Source organism: Salvelinus namaycush, chromosome 23 (genome assembly GCF_016432855.1).
Source record: "Salvelinus namaycush isolate Seneca chromosome 23, SaNama_1.0, whole genome shotgun sequence".
NCBI lineage: Eukaryota > Metazoa > Chordata > Actinopteri > Salmoniformes > Salmonidae > Salvelinus > Salvelinus namaycush.
Window position 1 is genome coordinate 40,986,668 of NC_052329.1, and position 15,688 is coordinate 41,002,355.

Consider the following 15,688-nt stretch of genomic DNA (forward strand, 5'->3'; position numbering starts at 1 on the left):
CAACCCAAAAAAGCCTGAAGTAACACCATTGCTCCTATGGAAAAACACCATCCGAAGCCAAACAGCAGTCTGTGTTGTTGTTGGAAAGGTTTTTGTTCGCTGGTGAATACCAGTAGAGGACATTTAAAGGGGCAATACGGGATATGAAAAACAACAAAAGGGTCACTCCACCGCTTGTTTTGGTAAACTGCTGAGGGATGGGGCTGTAGAAATGTTTATCTCCTCGAATCAATGGCGACAGTTAATTTAATAGTCCCCAAAAATGTATATACCAATCCCAGATTACCCCTTTAACTGGCTGCTTGGAGCTCTTCAGAATCCACTCTGTTGTCTCACCACTGCACAGGGGTCTAGCATGCAAGGAAAACATTGACCGCTTTTGACATGAGGCTCAACTGCATTGCATAAATACCTGTTCAAAAAGGAACCCATCTACTACTAGGGCAGGGAATTGCCAGGGACATCACGATACGATATATATAGATATGTGTATGTATGTATATATATATATATATTTGTATTATTATATATATACACTGCTCAAAAAAATAAAGGGAACACTAAAATAACACATCCTAGATCTGAATGAATGAAATATTCTTATTAAATACTTTTTTCTTTACATAGTTGAATGTGCTGACAACAAAATCACACAAAAATGATCAATGGAAATCAAATTGATCAACCCATGGAGGTCTGGATTTGGAGTCACACTCAAAATTAAAGTGGAAAACCACACTACAGGCTGATCCAACTTTGATGTAATGTCCTTAAAACAAGTCAAAATGAGGCTCAGTAGTGTGTGTGGCCTCCACGTGCCTGTATGACCTCCCTACAACGCCTGGGCATGCTCCTGCTGAGGTGGCGGATGGTCTCCTGAGGGATCTCCTCCCAGACCTGGACTAAAGCATCCGCCAACTCCTGGACAGTCTGTGGTGCAACGTGGCGTTGGTGGATGGAGCGAGACATGATGTGCTCAATTGGATTCAGGTCTGGGGAACGGGCGGGCCAGTCCATAGCATCAATGCCTTCCTCTTGCAGGAACTGCTGACACACTCCAGCCACATGAGGTCTAGCATTGTCTTGCATTAGGAGGAACCCAGGGCCAACCGCACCAGCATATGGTCTCACAAGGGGTCTGAGGATCTCATCTCGGTACCTAATGGCAGTCAGGCTACCTCTGGCGAGCACATGGAGGGCTGTGCGGCCCCCCAAAGAAATGCCACCCCACACCATGACTGACCCACCGCCAAACCGGTCATGCTGGAGGATGTTGCAGGCAGCAGAACGTTCTCCACGGCGTCTCCAGACTCTGTCACGTCTGTCACATGTGCTCATGTGCTCAGTGTGAACCTGCTTTCATCTGTGAAGAGCACAGGGCGCCAGTGGCGAATTTGCCAATCTTGGTGTTCTCTGGCAAATGCCAAACGTCCTGCACGGTGTTGGGCTGTAAGCACAACCCCCACCTGTGGACGTTGGGCCCTCATACCACCCTCATGGAGTCTGTTTCTGACCGTTTGAGCAGACACATGCACATTTGTGGCCTGCTGGAGGTCATTTTGCAGGGCTCTGGCAGTGCTCCACCTGCTCCTCCTTGCACAAAGGCGGAGGTAGCGGTCCTGCTACTGGGTTGTTGCCCTCCTACGGCCTCCTCCACGTCTCCTGATGTACTGGCCTGTCTCCTGGTAGCGCCTCCATGCTCTGGACACTACGCTGACAGACACAGCAAACCTTCTTGCCACAGCTCGCATTGATGTGCCATCCTGGATGAGCTGCACTACCTGAGCCACCTGTGTGGGTTGTAGACTCCGTCTCATGCTACCACTAGAGTGAAAGCACCGCCAGCATTCAAAAGTGACCAAAACATCAGCCAGGAACTGAGAAGTGGTCTGTGGTCACCACCTGCAGAACCACTCCTTTATTGGGGGTGTCTTGCTAATTGCCTATAATTTCCACCTGTTGTCTATTCCATTTGCACAACAGCATGTGACATTTATTGTCAATCAGTGTTGCTTCCTAAGTGGACAGTTTGATTTCACAGAAGTTTGATTTCACAGAAGTGTGATTGACTTGGAGTTACATTGTGTTGTTTAAGTGTTCCCTTCATTTTTTTGAGCAGTGTATTTTTTTTAGAGGGTAGATCAGCTTTATTATTGCAGATAGGTTGTAGCTTCCATCAATGTAATTGTCTGCATCATTTCCAATCCCCCATATATTATTTTTGTAAATATATACAGTTGAAGTCGGAAGTTTACATACACTTAGGTTGGAGTCATTAACTTGTTTTTCAACCACTCCACAAATGTCTTGTTAACAAACTATAGTTTTGGCAAGTCGGTTAGGACATCTACTTTGTGCATGACACAAATCATTTTCCCAACAATTGTTTACAGACAGATTATTTCACTTATAATTCACTATATCACAATTCCGGTGGGTCAGAAGTTTACGTACACTAAGTTGACTGTGCCTTTAAACAGCTTGGGAAATTCCAGAAAATTATGTCATGGCTTTAGAAGCTTCTGATACGCTAATTGACATAATTTGAGTCAATTGGAGGTGTACTTGTGAATGTATTTCAAGGCCTACCTTCAAACTCGGTGCCTTTTTGCTTGACATCATGGGAAAATCAAAAGAAATCAGCCTCAGAAAACAATTGTAGACCTCCACAAGTCTGGTTCATCCTTGGGAGCAATTTCGAAATGCCTGAAGGTACCACGTTCATCTGTACAAACAATAGTACGTAAGTATGAACACCGTGGGACCACGCTGCTGTCATACCGCTCAGGAAGGAGACGCGTTCTGTCTCCTAGAGATGAACGTACTTTGGTGCGAAAAGTGCAAATCAATCCTAGAACAACAGCAAAGGACCTTGTGAAGATGCTGGAGGAAACGGGTACAAAAGTATCTATATCCACAGTAAAACGAGTCCTATATCGACATAACCTGAAAGGCCGCACAGCAAGGAAGAAGCCACTGCTCCAAAACCGCCATAAAAAAGCCAGACTATGTTTTGCAACTGTACATGGGGACAAAGATCGTACTTTATGGAGAAATGTCCTTGTCTGAAACAGAAATAGAACTGTTTGGCCATAATGACCATCGTTATGTTTGGAGGAAAAAGGGGGAGGCTTGCAAGCCGGAGAACACCATCCCAACCGTGAAGCTCGGCGGGGCAGCATCATGTTGTGGGGATGCTTTGCTGCTGGTGATTCTCTGATCCACCTCTACGCAGACGACACCATTCTGTATACTTCTGGCCCTTCTTTGGACACTGTTAACTAACCTCCAGACGAGCATCAATGCCAGAACTCTCCTTCCGTCCTATTTCGCAACAAAGCATCCTTCACTCATGCTGCCAAACATACCCTTGTAAAACTGACCATCCTACTGATCCTCGATTTCGGCGATGTCATTTACAAAATAGTCTCCAACACTCTACTCAACAAACTGTATGCAGTCTATCACAGTGCCATCCGTTTTGTCACCAAAGCCCCATATACTACCCACCACTGCGACCTGTACGCTCTCGTTGGCTGGCCCTCGCTTCATACTCGTCCTCAAACCCACTGGCTCCAGATCATCTACAAGTCTTTGCTAGGTAAAGCACCACCTTATCTCAGCATACTGGTCACCATAGCAGCACCCACCCGTAGCACGCGCTCCAGCAGGTATATTTCACTGGTCACCCCCAAAGCAAATTCCTCCTTTGGCCACCAATCACTGAAGCTGGAGACTCATATCTCCCTCACTAACTTTAAGCACCAGCTGTCAGAGCAGCTCACAGATCACTGCACATCTGTAAATAGCCCATCCAGCTACCTCATCCCCATACTGTATTTATTTATCTTGCCCCTTTGCACCCCAGTGTCTCTACTTGCACATTCATCTTATGCACATCTATCACTCCAGTGTTTAATTGCTATATTGTAATTACTTTGCCACCATGGCCTATTTATTGCCTTCCCTCCCTTATCTTACCTCATTTGCACACACTATGTACACTTTTTCTACTGTATTATTGACTGTCTGGTGCACTTCAAACTAGATGATATCATGAGGAAGGAAAATGATGTGGATATATTGAAGCAGCATCTCAAGACATCAGTCAGGAAGTTAAAGCTTGGTCGCAAATGGGTCTTCCAAATGGACAATGACCCCAAGCATACTTCCAAAGTTGTGGCAAAAGTGGTGATCCTAACTGACCTAAGACAGGGAATTTTTACTAGAATTTTTTGGAGGACATTTCTCCAAAAAGTACCATCTTTGTCCCCATGTGCAGTTGCAAACTATAGTCTGGATTTTTTATGGCGGTTTTGGAGCAGTGGCTTCTTCCTTGCTGAGCGGCCTTTCAGGTTATGTTGATATTGGACTTGTTTTACTGTGGATATAGGTACTTTTGTACCTGCTTCCTCCAGCATCTTCACAAGGTCCATTGCTGTTGTTCCGGGATTGATTTGCACTTTTTGCACCAAAGGACGTTCATCTCTAGGAGACAGAACGGTAATGATGGCTGCGTGGTCCAATGGTGTTTATACTTGCGTACTATTGTTTGTAGGTAAACTGGGATATGACTAGAGTTAATCAGGGTGATTTTTTCCCCACAAATAGACAGGTATTTTCCTTTCCATGGTAGCAAGATCTTATCTATTTTTGCTAACTTTCTATAAAAATGTATTGGAGTGAGATCATTTCTTTCTTTCGGGATATGTATACCGAATATGGCCACATCCCCGTCAGACCATTTTATTGGTAAACTACACGGTAATGTAAAAGTAGAATTTTTTTGTGTACGTAATAAAATACACCAATCATAATTTGATTTTAATCCAGAGAGGTTAGAAAAAGTATCTAGATGCTGTGGAGGGATCCAAATTGTGGATTTAAAAGAACATGAATCATTAGCGTACAATGACACCTTTGTTTTTAAGCCCTGGCGTTCTAACCCCTTAATATTATTGTTGTGGGGGTCAACAGGCTTTGTTCAGGGAACTATTTAGTCCTTATTGAGAATGTAGGAGTGTTACTTAAGCTCCCTCGCCTGCCTGCATGCAGCCCCCCCGGCCCGCTCCGGTCCTGTTCCCTCCTTTTGCTTCAGACGAGAAAAACAGAGTGCCGTTTCCTCCTCCATTTCCTCCCTACATGTTCTCACTCTCTGCTACACACACATACTGTACGGTACAGAGGCTCTCTATAACAAATCAGGCAGCGCTGTACTGTTAGTACACTGCTTTGTTTTACCTCCAGTACTGTACATTCTTTGAAGTCAGTATTGAAGTTGCCCTGGGCTATTGGGTGTAACAGAAATCCGAGATAAAGAAAGCAGGGGGGGACAAAAGAAAGGAAGTGTTAACCGTCCCGGCCCTGAATATTTCCATGGTAGTGTCATAATGTACAAAAGAGAAAAGAAGTGTCAATGTGGATTACATAGTTTCTCTCTCTCACTCTCTCTCTCGCTCATCCCTCACTCTTGCTGGCTTTCTCTCCCAGAGAAGTGTTCATTTGGCAGCAGAGCAGTCATCATAAATAAGACCATAGATCGAAGGATGAGGATGAGTAGGTAGCTCAGGCTGAAGAGGTGAGAAGAGGCGAGACGCAGACTGGGTGCGCGCACAGAAACACACAGATGCAAACACACGCACAGCCTCAGCCCAGTGGGCGGTAATCCTATTAAGACCCTGCGGTTAGTGACGTCAAGCTCATTTAGCCGCTAACTGAAGGTTAAGAGTCCTCTCCATCCTCCTCTGAGAGATGAGGGAGAAAGAGAAGGAGAGATGGAGAGGGATGGCGTTAAGAAGGCAGAGAGAGTAAGAATGAGAGGGGGATAGAAAGAGGACAACAGGGGGGGCTAGAGAAAGAGGGGACGAGCCCACTGTGCATTCCTGCCTGAGATCATTTGTTTTTCTTAGCGTGAGTAGTGGAGGTGCTCCTTCACTCCTTCCCTGTGGCCTGCCCTGCTTCAATAGAACCGCTTTGTTTCCTCAATGTAACGTTTCAGCGGGAGCTCTCGCTTCACTCAAATGGGGGTTTTCTTCCCTCTCTATTCTCGGTACATGGTACACACAGTACACTCAGTATCACTGTCCCGGGCTGCGTGTTGTTGTGTATGGTCTGATGTGTCAGGGGCAAATGTGTAAAGTCAGACGTGACAAGAGAACACTCTCCTCTCTGTCATCAGACAATGTCTCAAGTGAGGGCTCTGTAATGGTTCTTTGTACCAGGGATTGTACATACATTTTTTTCCCCTTTCTCTGTCTCTGTCTTTATTCTTCTTTCTCTCCCCTTCCCCCTCTCTTGTCCTCCCTCTCCCAGACTGCGAGCACCTGATCCGGAGGATGCTGGTGCTGGACCCGTCCAAGCGTCTGTCGGTAGCCCAGATCAAGGAGCACAAGTGGATGGCACTGGACGTGCCGGTGCAGAGGCCCATGCTGTACCAGCAGGAGAGCGACCTGGGCGTGGGCGAGTACAGCGAGCAGGTTCTGCGGCTCATGCACAGCCTGGGCATCGACCAACACAAGACAATCGAGGTGAAAGTTGACCGAGAGAGATGGCGCCTTGTTTCTTATATAGGGCCCTGGTCAAAAGCAGTGCACTGTAAAGGGAATAGGGGTGCCATTTTGAACGCAGGAAATATCTACGCTAGCAGAGCCGGCTTTAGCCTTTTGGTGGCCCTAAGCAAGATTTGGTTGGGCGGCACCCACCTCATGGCAAAACAACACTGTTTTGAGACCCAGACTGAGTTCCTTTTTTAGTCGCTTATGTCTGGAACCGGCCCCTCCACTAGCATACTAAAGAGAATTATTTTATTGATTTTTTATTTTATTTCACCTTTATTTAACCAGGTAAACTAGTTGAGAACAAGTTCTCGTTTACAAGTGCGACCTGGCCAAGATAAAGCAAAGCAGTGCGACACAAACAACACAGTTACACATGGAATAAACAGTCAATAACACAATAGAGAAAAGGAAAGTCTATATACAGTGTGTGCAAGTGGCGTGAGGAGGTAAGGCAATAAATAGGCCATAGTAGCGAAGTAATTACAATTTAGCAAATTAACACTGGAGTGATGGATGAGCAGATGATGATGTGCAAGTAGAAATACTGGTGTTGTGCATGGATTCAGAGTAGTGTGCCAGAGTGGATATTGGCTGTATCTCTAATGGCACCCTATTATGAGTATTGATGTTAGCTCAGCTGGTAGAACATGGCTCTTGCAATGCCGGGATAGTGGGATTCGAACTAGCGACCTTTCGCTTACTGGCCCAACGGCTAGGCTACCTGCTGCCCTACATGTAGTGGCTGTTTCAAGAAAACCAAACCATATATTACGTTCAGGGTGCGGAACAATCTAACATCAAGTTATAAAATACTGAACTATCCCTTTAAAGATGCACTATGCAGAAATGTCTCAGCCATTTCCTCATTGCTAAAATTCTAATTGTTCGCCTTATTTCAGTTTGTGACAAAACAAGCAAATGTCGTGTAGAGACTCATTGTACCATCTAAACCAGTGGTTCCCAACCTTTTTTGGTTACTGTACCACCAACTGAATTTTGCTCTGTCCAGTGTACCCCTGAAGTACCCCCCCTCGTGCATTTTACCAGCAGGCCTATGATCTCCTGAGTCTTCTCAAGTACCCCCTGTGGATAGGCCAAGTATCCCTGGTTGGGAACCACTGATCTAAAACGCTGTGAAATATATTTTTTACCGAAAAAAGTAAAAGACATAAAATTAAACTTAAGTACAGGAGGCATAGAAGTGGTGCACATAGAACAAATCTACTGCTTCTTAGACTTGCTTTCAATGAGAGTGACAGATCTATAACTCAGATTTCTATGTGAATTTGGTCGGTCAGGTCTCCCAAAAAGTTACATATTGCAGCTTTAACATGGTTTGCCCCTGCCTGTGTCCAGTCGCTCCAGAACAAGAGTTACAACCACTTTGCTGCTATCTACTACCTGCTGGTGGAGCGTCTCAAGTCCCACCGCTGCAGTTTCCCTGTGGAGCAGCGGCTTGACGTACACCAGCGCCGGCCCAGCACCATCGCCGAGCAGACTGTCGTCAAGGTAACCCCCGCTATCTTCGTCGCCGTTTTTCAGCGCCACAAAGCAGATCTGTCTGTGTGGTGCATTAGTATAGTTGTCTGCGGTCCTAATGATCAAGGACATTTCCATTCACACACCTGGCTTTTCAAAGAACATGTATTCATTCATTAATTAATGAAGCGTCTTTTCTCTTCCTTTCGCTGCCATCTTTTTTCCCCCTCTATCCATTCAACTTCCTTTTTTTCTCTTTCTGTTACCTTTCACCCTCTTCCTCTTTCTTTGATTCGCTCTCTATCCATTCCTTTCACCCTCTTCCTCTCTTTCTTTGATTCGCTCTCTATCCATTCCTTTCACCCTCTTTCTTTGATTCGCTCTATCCATTCCTTTCACCCTCTTTCTTTGATTCGCTCTATCCATTCCTTTCACCCTCTTTCTTTGATTCGCTCTATCCATTCCTTTCACCCTCTTGCTTTGATTCGCTCTATCCATTCCTTTCACCCTCTTGCTTTGATTCGCTCTATCCATTCCTTTCACCCTCTTGCTTTGATTCGCTCTCTATCCATTCCTTTCGCCCTCTTGCTTTGATTCGCTCTCTATCCATTCCTTTCGCCCTCTTTCTTTGATTCGCTCTCTATCCATTCCTTTCGCCCTCTTTTTTTGATTCGCTCTCTATCCATTCCTTTCGCCCTCTTTTTTTGATTCGCTCTCTATCCATTCCTTTCACCCTCTTTCTTTGATTCGCTCTCTATCCATTCCTTTCACCCTCTTTCTTTGATTCGCTCTCTATCCATTCCTTTCACCCTCTTTTTTTGATTCGCTCTCTATCCATTCCTTTCACCCTCTTTTTTTGATTCGCTCTCTATCCATTCCTTTCACCCTCTTTTTTTGATTCGCTCTCTATCCATTCCTTTCACCCTCTTTTTTCGATTCGCTCTCTATCCATTCCTTTCACCCTCTTTCTTTGATTCGCTCTCTATCCGTTCCTTTCACCCTCTTTCTTTGATTCGCTCTCTATCCGTTCCTTTCACCCTCATTCTCTCTCGCTCTCTCTGTACCCCTCCATCTATCTCCCCTACAGCTGAGCGAGCCGAGCGGTGGCTCCCCCCAGGTGGGTCTCTTGCCCCAGGGGGTGCGGGGTCTCCTACGCTCCCCGGCCCTGCCCCAATCCTCGGCCGATGCCTTCAACTTCCCGCAGTCGCCTCTTCTGCCTGAGCACAGCTTCATGGTCGAGGACGTGGCCACTCCTAAAGTAAGTCACGACGCCAAACAACATGTAATCTAAGGTTACGAGCTATTCTGAACCGAAGCACCCTGGACATCCACTATGTGGAGTGTTATCCAGTTTTCCAGCTGGATAACACTGTTGAGTTAGTGGAATTAAGCAAAACAAATTACAAAAATTGATATTGGACAAACTCAGGGGGAACCTCCCCTGTTTGAAAACGTTTCAAAAGGTTTTCTCCAACTGAACACGACCCCGTGGAACACTTATTGCAACTGGACAGTGGTGACGCTACAGAGGACCGAGCCTCCCCCCAGGCCACCCCAACCCCGACTGGCCACTGCAGTTGAGTTATCCAAGAGGGGACTCTTGTCTGTATTTAATTGAGTTTAGCCCACTCATGCTGCCTTCTCCTTTCTCCCTCCTTTCCTCCCCAGGGGGCTCTTTGTTCAAGGCTGTCCCCAACTCCCCACAGCCAGGCAGCGAGAGAACAGAGCATTGCCAGTTTGGCACTCAATAGAACAACACAAAATCAGCTGAGGACTGACACAGTCCAGCCCCAGTCCCCTCTTACCCCCTTTTATACATCGTGTGGGAACTTCTTAGTTAGTTCCACCTGAGTCTGCATCCTAAATGGCACCCGACTCCCTATTTAGTCGTGCACTACTTTTGGCCTGGGCCCTGGTCAGAAGTGGTGCACTATAAAGGGAATATGGTACCATATGGGATGCTGCCTGAGTGATGGATGGCGGTAACTGCGTCACAGTTATGTTATGAAAGAGCTCTGACTCACATTTCGCTGAGGTCGGGGCTCCACAGTAGAGTACATAAGCTGGGACCGTGACAGTGTGTCTGTGTGTTAACCTCGCTCAAATCCCCTGTCCTATTCTGACCCCTCTTGACCTGGACCTGCTGCTAATGCTACTTGGCTGGCCCCCGTTCTCTCTTCTGCATCCCAAATGGCACTCTATTCCCTATATAGTGCACTACATTTGATCAGGTCCCTATGGGAAACCCTATGGGCCATGGTCAAAAGTAGTGCACTATATAGGGAACAGGGTGCTATTTGGGACACACTCTGTCTGTGCACCCTGCCCTAGCCACAGCCTGGTTATCAGAGGGGGAATGGAGGGATGTGTCTTGCCCTGTGAGCAGGTCCCCAGAGCCCTTAAGGCTTAGGCACTGGGCTGGCTGGGTCTAACAGTAACCGCACGGCCAGCTGCCCCTCGCTAGTTTACGTAAGCAGCTACACTCAGCCCCATCCGTCCCCTCTCTGTCTGTCTCTGTCTGTCTGTCACTGGCTGGGGCCACACATCTGATATGACAGCTGCCAGTTCTCTACAGCTCGGGCACAATCAGAGACCTCTCTCCCTCTCTCTCTCACACACACACACTAGGAGCACACGCACACTTAGTGTTGGACCATGTGACATCTGCTGTACTCTTGTCCCTGCACGTCTGGATCCAGACTCTCCCTTACTCTCCTCCTCTGCTAAGTGTCTGTCTTTATCTGTGCCAGACTGTGACCTTTTCTTCCAGCCTGGCCAGGCTTTAAGCGTTCGACTTCACTCCTGACGTCAGCACTCTACGTTGAGCAATCTACCATTCCCCTGCTTTCTACCATTCCCCTGCCTTATACGCACAGACCCTATACTAGTTTTATTTTGACCATTATTTATCACTTTTACAACAAATGTTTGTCTTAACTGACAAACTATACTTAGAAAAATATATATTAACCCTCGTAAAAAAATTCTGTGTAACCAGCAGACTTGCGAGAGATTAAATCAAAATAACGCTCAAGTGTTATCTTGGTGAGGGAACACGGCGTGGCCCCTCAAAAACAAGGAACTAGCATGATCTCAGCAGCAGGAGGAAGCACCAGCAGAACACATGACCAGGATGCTGCCTGTTGAGGCTGTTCCCTCTGCCCTCCCTCACTCTTGATGAGCCCCTGCTGGCTCTAGGCACTGTAGGGACTAGGAATGAATCCCAAATGGCACCCTGTTAACTATTTTAGTGCACTACTTTTGGTCAAACTAGTGCACTAAAAAGGGTATAGTGTGCCCTTTTTTTTCTCGCCTTTATTTAACTAGGCAAGTCAGTTAAGAACAAATTATTATTTTCAATGACGGCCTAGGAGCAGTGTGTTAACTGCCTTGTTCAGGGGCAGAATGACAGATTTTTACTTTGTCAACTCGGGGGTTCGATCTTGCAACCTTTCGGTTACTAGTCCAACGCTCTAACCACTAGGCTACCCTGCCGCCCCTTTTGGATGCACATTAGGCACTAGTGCAGTAATAGGCTGGTGTGGCCTGGGTTCGTGCAGCCAGCCCCTCTCCCTCCCCAGTGTGTTGAGTAACAGGCAGCATTCCTGGCCTAGCACGCTTCAGGGGACTGGGTTCAGGAATTGTACAAAGCGGCCCTGACTGGAGGAGCCCAGGGTTCTGGTTACCCCGGCAACTCATCCAGATGATCCGTGTCAGCGAGGGGTGTGTCAGAGAGGCAGACAGAGTGTGTGCATGCGAGTGCGTGAGAGATTTGTGTGCGAGAGAGAGACTGTGAGCGAGAGGTGTGTGTGATGAGCGAGCCTGATTGTGTCTGTGGAAGAGTCTCTCGCTGCACTTTCGGCCAAAGCACACTTCCTGTGCATGCATACCAGACTTCCTCCCCTCTCCCCTCTTAATGTCTGACCAACGGGGGGGGGGGAGAGAAATGGCAGACACATTTTGTTTACTCATCCAGTCCCCAAGCCTTGCAGTATTGTAGGTGCAGAGCTGTCCACTCCAATAACACAAGTGGAGAGGACCCTCTGGATGTGTACATTAGGGGAAAGCTGCCTGGTCATGAATTAACCGATAGAGGAGCCATTTCCCGCTTAGGGTGTGTGTGTGTGAGACAGAGAAGGAGGTCCCATTCACGTCCATAGAGTCTCATGCTGCCCCGTAGGAATGAAGATAAATGGGTGAGTAATGGAGGTGTTTAGGTGAGACCCTCTCTCATGATGAGTAACCTTGCCTGGGTGCTGGAAACTCGTGTTAGCTCTCCAGAGAGAATGCGCTGAGAGTCTGTGTTGGTAACCCAGTTTGAACTCTATAGCGAGTTCCCAAGGGCTATAGATGAAAGTTAGCTCTTTTGCGAACACCTGGCACTTGAGCATTGATGTGGAAAGGGAATTAATGATTAATGTCCACTGTCCCTGTGAAATACATTTCATAAATGGATTGCTCCAGCAAACAACTCACCGTGCCTCTCCCTGTCTTTGCCTTTAGGTGAATGGCTGCATGCTGGACCCCCTGCCCCCCACAGTGCTGCGCAAGTCCAGCGCGTCCTCACCCAGTAACATGATGGAGACGTCCATCGACGAGGGCATAGAGACGGAGGAGCCCGACGCCGAGGACGACCCCGCCCACCTCTTCTCCGCCTTCCAGATGGCTCGCTTCGGCCAGCGCCGACACACCCTGTCCGAGGTCACTAACCAGCTGGGCCCCGTCATCAACCAAGGTCAGAACTGAACCAAGGTTCTGGGACATTAAAGAATCATATAGGTCATTGGCTAGATAGTGGACGTAGGGCTGTGTTCATACGATGGGTTGTTGATCTGCTAAGCCAGGAAGTATTGCGTTTGTGAATGGGGAAAATGTGCGCTTCCAGTGCACCACATTTATTCATAGGTGGATGGATGGATGGATGAATGAATGAGTGGATGAACTGGTTTTATTTATTGTATCTAGCTGAGGCCAGAGGGGTACACTACAAAGCAGGATCAATGAGTTAGCCAGCTAACTTTTATTAAAAAAAAAAAAAAATTAAATAACTGTTGATTTTCTGGTTAATTTAAGAAAGCTATACTTAGTGTTTTTTGGTTGAGGCAATTAGACCATGCCCATTTCATGCTTATCTTCTTAAAAAATAAATTGTTATTTCAGAATATTGTGGGAAGTTAACTGGCTAAGTCATTGGTCTTGCTTTGTAGCATACCCCTCAGGAATCTTTCCAGTTACCTTACCCGGGAAACAGGCTGTGACGATTATGGAATTTGGGGTAATGATTAATTGTCATGCAAATGGTCACTGTTATATTCATAATAGTTTTTTTTTAGCTTGTAATGCATCTTAATACATATTTGAAAATGTAGCTATCACATACCTAATGAATACAAGACAGCTTCAGTGACACCCTCTAACTATTGGTTTTGACAGCTTTGAGCTTTTGGAAATGAAGGGTCTCCACCCAACCATGTCGTTCTGCTCGTAAAATGATTGCTAACTTTACCCACTTCATGTAAAAAAAATATAAAAAAAAAAAAAAATGTAAATCCTATTGGGTAAACTATATCTACTTAAATGTAAAAGTTGAATCCCCTCTTAAACGATTATGACAACAACAAAGTTTTTTTTGTTCACGGTTATTGTCCATAGTGTCGGTTACACGTTTATATGATAATTGTGCAAGGCCTACCTGGAAAAACCTGTGACCCTAATTAGAGCAATATCCAATACACCAGTAGTACTGTCAATGAACCCTTGCTTTCCTGTATTGCTGTGAACCAACAGGTAAACTGTTCACCATGGGCCACAACCCGTCCCTGGGCAGCGTGGACTCTGACATGGGCTACGACATGGGCTCCTTGCACAGTGACCTGGGTCTGCTGGAGGACGCCCCCTCTCTCAGTGAGGTGGTCCTGGCCAACACCCACAGTTCGGGGCCCCACATGACCCAGGGCCCCTTCATGAGCCAGCGGCCCCCCAACCCCACCATGCAGAGCCTGAGCTCCCAAAGGAGGGAGGCCCACAACCGCTCGCCCATCAGCTTCAGGGAGGGCCGCCGCGCTTCCGACACCTCCCTCACACAAGGTGAGATCCACTGGTTGTCTCTCGAGCTTTACTCATCTCCTTCTCCGTCTTCCTGTTTCTTTCACTCCGTCTTTCCCTCTACATTTCTCCATCTTTCTCTCTGTCGTCAGCCTCCGTCTCATAAGACACCCGGTGTGACTTTGCTCCAAAGTAGAGCACTATATACACCAGGGAATAGGGTGTCGTTTGCTAAATGAAAAATCCAATTGACTTCAGGTCTCCACCTGCGCATCTTCTCCTCCCTCAACCCCTGAACATTAGGACCCTGAGAGACGCCATCATCAAGGTCTCGGTCTCTAATCATTGCGCAGACGACACGACACCCCTGTGAATCGCAGCTCATTCACACCCCTGCACGCACACATTTTCAAGCTGAAATTGGCTCTCATTCTCTTTATTTTCTTCTCTTTCACCCACCCACTCTGTCTTTCTCTGATGATTCATTTTGTGAATCAGACTGCGCTTTGAAGGTTTGGCCCACATAGCTCTGTTTTAATGTTTAATCCCGTAGCAGCAGCAAAAGCACCCGGTAAAGGAACTTAATTAATAGCGCTTAAAATGTATATACAGGAGGTGTGTGTGTGTACCCAGCTGCCTCTTCAGTCTGCGCACACACACAGCAGGAGCTACGAGTCACCAGAGCCCCACTTCTTTCTAGTGGCTGTTTGAAGCGGCTGGGTTCTGCGTGCCGCTGCAAGGAGGAGATGTGGAGAAGCTTCTCAAATCTTTATATAGCCTTATTATTAGGATGAGTCAGGTCCCACGGTTCACGCCATCATGAACAGTCACCCAGCCTTCTAGGAGCCGGAGATGGATTTTTATTACAATCACCATCACACACACAATGTTACCACCCACACACACTCATGACGTACATACTCTCTCCCTGCAGGCGGTGAAGGTTGGCTAGAAGTGGTGTCATTTCAGTCGGAGATGCAAGGGAACCGGGTTATAACAAATAGTTTGGATGCTATACTCCCCTGACTCCCAACTCTATGTTGTTAGGTCTGGTTGCGTTCCGGCAGCATCTCCAGAACCTGGCGCGGACCAAAGGCATCCTGGAGCTGAACAAACAGATGTATGAGCAGATGGGCTCTGGGGAGGACCCATCCTCCACGAGGACCCTGGGGCCCCATGCAAACCTGCAGAACCTGCTGGACCCCAAGCTGCAGGTCAGTACTGGCTCCACAGTGACCGAGAGTGAGACCCCACCCAGCAGCACCACTCCTGACCTCACCAGTGATTAGTTAGCCAGCCAGCCGGTGAATCACAGACGAGGCTGGTTATATAATGATCCGTCCGGACGAAGAGGCAGCCAATTGTCTCCTTGTTGACTGTCAGTCAGCCCCTGGAGCTGCACAGAGTGAATACAGCCATTGTTGAGGTAATACTGCTGCCCATAGCGATGACTGGTGCCCACTGGGCCTTCACTCGCTCAGGGACAGAAAAATAGGGAGAGAGAGAAAGAGTGTGTGAAAGAGGGGAGAGTGAGGTTAGAGGGAAAGTGTCGTGCCTATGAGAGAGCGAGGCAATCGAGTTATCTTAGAAGTAACTGTGTGACTGAC

At 47.1% G+C, this 15,688-nt stretch overlaps 1 protein-coding gene across 2 annotated transcripts in view; it reads left to right on the forward strand.

Annotated features, from left to right (window-relative positions):
* The window catches only part of sik2b (salt-inducible kinase 2b), a 63,315-nt gene that overhangs the window by 42,640 nt on the left and 4,987 nt on the right, over positions 1-15,688 (forward strand). For both annotated transcript variants that reach the window (XM_038961626.1, XM_038961627.1), the window contains 6 exons: positions 6,313-6,527; positions 7,914-8,066; positions 9,124-9,294; positions 12,540-12,771; positions 13,824-14,123; positions 15,129-15,295. In XM_038961626.1, the coding sequence (XP_038817554.1) occupies positions 6,313-6,527; positions 7,914-8,066; positions 9,124-9,294; positions 12,540-12,771; positions 13,824-14,123; positions 15,129-15,295 (1,238 nt within the window). The remainder of the gene's footprint in view (positions 1-6,312; positions 6,528-7,913; positions 8,067-9,123; positions 9,295-12,539; positions 12,772-13,823; positions 14,124-15,128; positions 15,296-15,688) is intronic.